The sequence below is a fragment of the Marmota marmota genome, unplaced genomic scaffold, assembly GCF_001458135.2.
Source record: "Marmota marmota marmota unplaced genomic scaffold, marMar, whole genome shotgun sequence".
In the NCBI taxonomy this organism is placed as follows: domain Eukaryota; kingdom Metazoa; phylum Chordata; class Mammalia; order Rodentia; family Sciuridae; genus Marmota; species Marmota marmota.
The window spans coordinates 60,638,334-60,647,171 of NW_025999842.1; the positions used below are offsets into that span (position 1 = coordinate 60,638,334).

At 44.3% G+C, this 8,838-nt stretch overlaps 1 protein-coding gene across 3 annotated transcripts in view; it reads right to left on the minus strand.

Moving 5' to 3' along the window:
* Positions 1 to 1,252: 1,252 nt before the first annotated feature.
* Positions 1,253 to 8,838, minus strand: part of Epm2a (EPM2A glucan phosphatase, laforin) — a 75,128-nt gene continuing 67,542 nt past the window's right edge. For all 3 annotated transcript variants that reach the window (XM_015497879.2, XM_048799484.1, XM_048799493.1), the window contains exon 4: positions 1,253 to 3,723. In XM_015497879.2, the coding sequence (XP_015353365.2) occupies positions 3,446 to 3,723 (278 nt within the window). In that variant the 3' untranslated portion in view covers positions 1,253 to 3,445. The remainder of the gene's footprint in view (positions 3,724 to 8,838) is intronic.

Below are 8,838 nucleotides of genomic sequence, written 5' to 3' on the forward strand. Positions count from 1 at the left end.
AAGTAATAAACCTCCATACACCCACACTCCATGGCCAGCACTACATCTAGTCGGTCCTTCTTTCGAATGTAATCTAGTCCCTCAGAGAAATAGGAGTATGCTCAGCATGCCTACCAAGAACAAATCACCCGATGCTCCCCTTCTGCCTTCATAGTCAGGCCTCTCTCTCAAACTCCCCAGAAGCCATATTTGTTCTCTTTTTTGGAAATGTTCTTTGCTTTTTCTCATTTTAGTCATTTTTCTTCTACTTACCCCAATTTCCACCTATCAATTCTTCCCCACGAATACTATCTGACCTCATTCCCACCACTTCTAGGATTCCTCAATACCACAATAAATCTCCTGACCTATCCCTGGGGTACCCTGTACTTCTAAATTGTGTACCTGGGTACTCTCTTCCTCTGACTTGTGTACCTGGGGTATCCTCTTTCTCTGGAGTACAATTCTTTGCTACAGAAAACTGAGTTAATATCTCTGGGCCTTTGGCTCTTCTGTAAAATAATTACATTATCCAGTGATAGTTTATAAATCTTTAAGATAATTTCAGTTTTAACTTCTAATCTGACTCCATGTTTAGCTATTCAGTGTTTTTCTTTTCACCTGTGGCAAGTTTTCATTTCTTTTCTAACACATTTGCAAATCTCTCCTTCCATTACCTCCTTATATTTTCAAAATCCTAACCACATTTATTTCTTAGGCCCAACCCAGTGGTTTTCACCTACACCTTAATGTTGGCCGGAAGAGAGTGTGTATTCTTTCAGATTTCTTTGTCTATAAAATAAAAGAAGGATAATGTTAAAAGTCTGAAAGAAGACAACCCTACTTGGATATTTCTTTACCATAATACAATTTTCTTTGAGAAGTCTGTGATTGAAATTTGTTGGGCTGGGGTGTAACTCAGTGGTAGGATGAGTGCTTAATATGTGGAAGGCCCTCGGTTCAATCCCCAGCACCCTCCCCCACAAAATTTAGTTAATACCAATGACAAGCAGCTAAGGACACCATATGTGATATGATTTTTGTCAGACCCATTCTAACAAGTTTTCATCACTTCTTTGTGGTGGCCCTGCTGTTGACTTCCTCTATCATTTAACTGCCAATTTTCCTAGGTTAATGACAGAGTAAGGACAACAAAGAAAGAACAATTTAGCTCAGCTCACTGCCCCCTTTAAAAAAAAAAAAAAAAAACCCAGTTGATTTCTCTAGATTCCAGACTAAGTTGATAACATTAAAACAATTCCAGAGACAAAGGTCTTTTTCTAATGCTTTTATTTAACCAAAAAATCCTGGTGATTTCAAAATATATTAGACATTCCATTCACTGAGGACAAAAGAGGTTATTCTAAAACATTCTGTAATAGTCTTAAACTGGTTTTATCAGAGCAAAAAAAGGAAAAAAGGGAGAAATCTATCCCAAAAGGCCATTATAAAGTAGAAATTATACAGCTGGATTTCTTGGGCATTAAGGAAATTTACACACACACACACACACACACACATACACACACACACCACTTATGTATATTAGTTTAAAATATTCCATTTTTAAGATTAAATTTTATATAACACACATGACTATAAATGGGTTCCTGAATACAATGACTATTTCTAATTATTTTTAGCAAGAGAACTGAACTTCCCACCATCCAGTGCTGGTTTATAAATTGAATTTTGTAAACCTGTTAGAAAAAAAAAATGTTTCCTATCTAGCCTCCTCTGCCCAAAGCAAATATCAAAATGTCACCTCTCCCGCAGTGTCATGGTTATAAGACATCTCCCTCTCTTCTAAGGTCTACTGGAACTCACCCTGGGTCCTTCTTATCCCCTTTTATACCTCCTGAATGAGAATCTCTCTTATCTATCAATACATGTTTGTGGAAGAAAGAAGAAACAGAAAAATAAATAAGCATTATAGTTTAAGTTTTTAAAGCGTGAACTGTGAGTCAAACAAATCTAGTTTTGTTTCTCACTGCATTTACTCAGCATGTGGCAACTGACACTGATTTAACCTCTCTTAGCTTTTGCTTCTTCATTTAAATAATAGAGAAAATGAAGCCTCTCTCATGGTGTACTATGAAGGTGCAACTGAATAAAACGGTAGACACACCACATCCAGGCACTCAATTGAAAGGTATTTCTCTTCCTGTATTCTTATCTCGCGAGCACAACTCAATTTTGTATTATGGTTGGTTGAACACAGGTCAAGGTCTAGGGTATTGAACGCAGGTCTATTTCCAAGGTGAACACTTTTGAAGGCAACATCTTGCTCATCTTTTTTTCCTGTAGAACTTAGTGGAATGAATTGAGTGTTCTGGAGGCACAGTAACTGTGTGTTGCACTAAACTGGTGGTTGAGCCAGAATCAGACTCAAGCTTTGAAACAATGACCTATAGATTTTGGCTCTTTGGGCTTTTTTGGTAATACAGTTCCTCTCATATAGTTCTTTTTTGTGATACAGCTCCTGAGCTAAGGCTCAAGCCTTGAGACAGTCCACCATGTCTTAAATTAGGTTGTACAAAATAGAAATACTTACCTAAATTCTGTGGTAATTGATTAGAACACTGTTGCATTTCTCACTATAGAAATTTCTGCAGGGGATCAACCTTATTCTGAGAGGAACAAAACTGAAGTCACTACTCTATGATGGAAAACAAATTGGATGGAAAATAGCACTGAGTCACATAAACATGAGCTACAAACTCCAGCTCCTCCCTGACTGGTTGTGAGACTTTAGGAAAACACATTAAAACTCAACTAAAACAAATAGAGAGCTTAGTCTACCTTGGTTATCACATGGGGTCTTCGGGTACATAGGGAAGGAGATGCCTATGGGTACACTATACCACTACAAAACAGGACACAAAAACCAAGAAAATCACTGCTTTCCATCTATATGAGCTCTTCTTTTGTCATAGTTCAGTTTCTACCCTTATTCCCTCCTTTGGCAAATGACCATAATGTTAGTTCAGTTCAGTAGAAAAGCTGTGTGTGTGTACGCATGTGCAAACACACGCATATAATAGTCTAGTGATGAGATCCACATAACCTGCGATCTTTAATTTTGCATGTCAAAGAATCACAATGCAAGGAGAAATCGCCCTTACGAATCTATGCTACAGCCCATGCAGTACCTGTGAAGCAAAGGACTCTTCTGCCCCGAGGCAGCTGCGACTGTATGTATTCTTTTTGTGTCTGATGCTAGAACAACATTGCACAACCCAGCTGCTTTCGGCCTTTCTCCGGTGTCAATCACAGCTTCCTTTGTAAAGTACAGCCCAAGGCCTGATGGAAAACCACTCCCAGCAGCACAGGAGCAGCTTGGAGGAGGAGCACACACCATAGTCCTCCCAGTTCGAGTGGGGCTTTTGTTTCTAGGTCATTTTACTAACATCACTCCAGGATCCTTAAAAAAAAAACTGGGAGGAAGGGGAGGCAGCTTGGCCAGCTACAGACTACACACTGAAGAATGAATCTTCCCAAATTTCTGGAAAAAGTCCTCTTGTGCCCGGGCCAAGGCGTCTTCATCAATGAACACAGCTGGCCTCTTGGCCATGACAAAGTACTGCACCTTCCTCAGATTCCAGCCCAGCACGTACTGGAGCCAGCCGCAGACCGCGGCGGTGGAGCGGCCCACCCCCGCGTTGCAGTGAACGTACACGGTGTGTCCATTCTCCAGAAGCGCGTGCAGGAGACACACTGCCTGCGGGAGCATCTGCACTCGGCCTGATGGAAAGAGCACAGCACACACAAGTGAACATGAGACCTCCGTATGTCACTGCTACCTCCTCAGGCACACCGCCACATCACAGGGCCAGGCAGAGTGAGGCAGGGCCATGAGCACTGGCTCTGCTTCGAAGGCAGAGGTGAGGCGAGCTTAGAAAAAAGTGGAAAGAGCATTCCAGAGACACCCGCTGGGTCCCTCTGAACCTTCACTGAATGTCGCTGCTCCTCTGAGTGGCTTTACCATCAATGCAAATTTCCCTCCAAAGTAAACTGTCATCCGTAGTCGAAATAGATATTTACATCTCTTACAAGGGCTCACAGAGATTGGTCAATGGTTTTGGAAGATTTCAAAGAAAGCATGTTATATTCTGTCACCTGAATTTCATTTAACATAAAATGTTCTTCCATATAAATGTAAAACACTGAACCGGTCCACATTGGTTAAAGAATCAATCTTTTTCATTAATTAGATAGATGAAACCTGAACTAGAACTTAATGTTAATTTTCACTTGTCAAACGGAATGGCTGACTTACAATTGATATATGTGGAACAACCAATCATTTACTTCACCGTGATGCAGTGAATACTAAAACTGATTCAATTTCTATGTTATTGGGCAATTATGATTATAGCTATTACCACTTTATGCTGCTATTTCAATTATTAGGTTATCCAAATGTCTTCTCCTTCTGAGAGAAGATGTTCTATGCCCTGCTGAGTGCTGAGAGACTCCCTTCTCTTATCCTGCAAAGCAGTGGCGCCCCCTACAACCATCCTAGAGTTCCTGGATGCTTTCTGCTCACAGCTTCTCACTAGAGAGATTTTAACAGTGAGTTGAAGTTTTTTAGTAAATGAAATCAAGAAGAAATAAAACAGAGAAACCATACAGAGCCCGGATTATAGATGGATAATTATACCTCAGTGTTCTCTAGGTGCTCTCTGTCCTCCACAGAAGGACATAACGGCCCCAGAAGGATCCTCTCAGGATCACACGGAGGAGCTCTGCCCGCCTACATTTTGCCATCCCACTGAATGGCTGAAGTAGTGGTAAGCCCCTCCCTCACCTGCTGACCTGCCCCAAGGTCTAGAATCCCCAGGAAATGCAGTCAAGTCTCCCTCTTTAGATGCCCTCTTGAAACACAAGTGCCCTGAAGAAGCTAACACAACACAATGGAATTGGACACACACACACACACACCCCATCTTGAAGGTCCTCTCAGTCACCTGTCTACCTCAGCTTCACACCCACCACACTGAGACAGGAGTGGGAGACTGCAGAGAAGCCAGGATAACAGTCTAGCCTAGCCACCGTGTTCTGTGAGTCTCCCTAATGAAGAGATTCAAAGCTACAGGCACCAGCCAGCAGTTTAGAACGTGTCTGAAAGGAATGTGTTGGTGCCTTAGGCCACATCACTCTCTCCCTAGGGCCTGTTGCCCTGACTCATGCTCTATCTTGATCCCTGTGTCCAAACTGAGCCATGAATTTTAACTCATGAAATGCTGCAGGCCTGATTTCAGGTGTTCTGAGGTGGAGCTGGGCGGGGCTGCCATAGTTCCTTGTGGTCCCCTCCCAGAGGTACTAAATGTCCTGGAGATGCAGCAAGGTGTGGAGAGCATCTGATGAGCCAGTGAGGCGCCTCACTGCGGTCTTAGGGAAAGCACTGTGTGGTGGATTCACCATCTGAGTCAGGGGATCAGAGGTGGCAAAGCCTCCTAGGTTAGTTTGGTTGATCTTGCTGAGACGTGTGTCCTGCTTAACTGCAGGGCTTGTGTCCTACTCAGGGTTGGAAGGAGGTTTGCTCTAAGAAACTCTGGGTGGGTGGGAATGGAATCCCACTTGTAGTTCCTACCCCCATTCCACTAGCATCAGGTGACAAGTTCTTTGCTATGGCTGCTTCTCCAGACACTATGTTCTTTGGCAGGAAATAAAAAAGAATGTTGTTAATTTAGTTTTTGTTTTTGTTTTTGTTTTGCTTTGTCAATTGCCCAATCTATAAATAGACTACAGTGGCCATTTGCAGTAGAAGGTGCTGAACCCAAGAGTCCAGCCCCAGTGCTGGCCAGTGTGGCCAGCCTGCCAAACCAAGTCTTCAACAGACCCAGTCAGGATCTCTCCCCTCGGTCTACTCAGAGGTTCCCCAAAGACAGGTCTGCTCCAAAGAGCCCAATTGATGTAATACCGTCCCCTTCCTTTTTATCTGTAAAAAGCATGTGCTTTTTATTAAGAAGCATGTGCTCTGTTCAGAAGTTAAAAAGGGATACTGTTAGTTTGAGGCTCTCTCATTTCAGACCCATCCTTCTGAGGGGTGTGTGTCAGCTGCCATGTGCACCAAAGGTGCCCAGCTTCACAGGGGCTTCACCAACATGGGGTAACGGTCACCGGAAGCCTTCTTCCAGAATCACTGAAAAATCCCGCTTAAGATCTATCAAATATTTAAGTAACAAACATAAATCACTGGAAGCGGCTCAGAGAAGTAGCCAGTTCAGAGTGCTCTCCCATCCTAACCTGGCCTCAGCCAGAGCCCTACTTCAGTTTGATCTTTAGAGACTGCACCCTGCCCTGACTAATTATAGATAATATATACTGAGCCCTTTTTACCTGGCAAGCATTCTGCACTAAATATTCTGTGTGATACTGCTCATTTATAACCACCTCTTACCAACTATGAGGCCACTTCCATTTCTATCCTTAATTTTTAGATGAAGGAACAGAGTCACAGAAGGTTGCCCTAAGTTATTCCCTAAGTGGCTACTCCAGCCAAGACAGTTCAAAGCCTCTGATCTTAACAACTGAGGTCCTTCTCTAACTGACCTGGTTTCTGATACTTTCCTCCCCCCATCTTGTGAGTCTGAATTCCCACCCTACTTACCCAGTCATGATGCTGTCTTTACCCCATTGAAGAGCAGCATCCTCCGTGGGCTGTAACAACTCTGCCCCACCCTAGAGAAACTCTCAGCACCCAACAGGTCCATCTCCCTTCTTGAAAACCCATCCAAGGGAGCCCAGAGTAATACAAAACCCACCATGGAACAAAAAGAAGATGGATAAGATCAGGGCTCACCATAATATACCCTAAACAATTTAGAGTTGATATCAATCAGAGTCGATAAATTTTAAGTTTCCTATATATAATCTCCATGCAGAACTTAATCTGATAAGGAGTTTCCATTCTTAAAGACAGTAATACCTCATGATAAGGCAAAATTCCAGATCTTTTCATTTAAAATGTTCCATATTTTAAGTGTTGGCAACAAAGTTGAAAAACTGTAAACCCTATGTAGGTCAAACAAAACACACTACCATCTGTGTTTCTCACTTTGGAATTTAAAACAAGCCTTGGGTCTCAGTAGATGCTCAATAAACATTCATTAAATCATGAACAAAAATGAAACAACAGAAGAAGACAGAAGTACCTAGTTGATCTGAGACAGAGCTAGATCCTTCTCTCCCAACTGTAACCTACACCTGCTCCAGACTAACCCAATCCTAAAATGATTAAAATAGCATCCTGAGAGCACCACTGAGTGAGGCAAGGTTGTGAGAATGAGGAGAGAGAGAGAATTTGGGCAGGTAATGTGGGGCATTAGGGTCTAAGATAAGGGAGGGTCTCGAACCCCAAAGGCATGCTTTACCTGAGGTTGACCTGAAGAGTTTATTCATGGCACACTGTTCAGCCTTCCTCAATCACACACTTTTTTTTTTTGTCTTAGAGTTTCTACTGTTTCCTTTCTTACTCCAGAGACAGACACATAAAATTTCATTATTTTATTGTGCACATCTTCTCTTCCACCTTTGGATTATAAGGTTCAGCTCGTCTAGAACATTCTTTGGTAGAAACTTACAACTATGCACTAATCATATGATCACAACTTGTTGACTTTCAAAGCCCTTTCATATCACTCATCTTATTCTACTGTTACCCTCCAGTAAGGCAGAAATTACTATTCCCCTTTCCCAATGCAGGAACTAACCTGCCAGTATCACAAGCCACACAGAGGTCTGGGGCTGGCGGCCAGATGTTCTGGCTCCAAAGTCAGTATCTTCCCACAATGGCAGAGCCGAATGCAGTCTGCTGAGTGAAAAGAACTCAGGCTGTAAGAAATAACGGGGGTTGCTGAGGACTCCGGGAGCACATTAACTCATCTGGGAGGCAAGGGGAGACCATTTGTCATTCGCAGAACTGAAGGAACAGAGGTCAAGACTCAACCTGAATTCTTTCTATATGGGGGACATTTTAATGAGTAGATTTGGTTTGTTTTGTACAAGTGGGTGTTGGATGCGGGGCGGGGGGGGCTTTTCATTTCTCAAGTGAAAGACGCAAACTACATTTTAAAAAAATATGAAAAAGAAATCTAGGAATTCCGGCTCCCGGAACTGAGCCCGCGGGGACTGCTTCTTGGAGCTTACACTTACAGGAGCTTACACCGAGCACGGAGCGGCCGAGTTCCGGCTCCCGGAACTTCCCTGGCCCGGGGCTAGGAGCCCGCGGAAACTGCTTCTCGATCCGGGTCCTGCTGAGGGCCGGTCAGGACTCACCCGTTGCTTTGGTTGCCCGGCAAGGGGAACGAAATGCTGCCATTCGCATAGGATACCAACATGGCAGAGATCTGATGTCATCAGAAAGCGGCGGAGGAGAGAACTTCATCAATTCCAGCGGTGACATAAGCAGTTGGTCTCCTGGTAGGGGGGGTGAGGCACAGTCACCCGAGTCTCCTCAATTTGTCGTCGAGCCAGAGGGGAGAAGCCAGGCAGCCGCCAGCGCCCGGAGCAGGCCCAGCGGCTCGCCAGCGTGGTGACCGCGTGACCCCAATTGGAGAGGGGGCGGAGCGGAGCCGCCACTCGCACCCGCAAGGTGGGCAGACCCGCGACCCAGTGGTACATGGGCGTGGTAGGAGGGGCAGGGCAGAGCCACCGTTCGCGCTTGCAAGGTAAACAGACCTGTGACAGCCTGGCGGGTCAGGCCCAGTGGCCTGCCAGTGTGGTACACATGTCACCCCAACTGGAGTAGGGGCAGAGGAGATCCTTCTCCCATGCCCGGATCAGGCCCTGCCGGTGTGGTGGTCACGTGACCCCAATTGGAGTGGGGGCGGAACGGAACCGCCACCCGTGCCC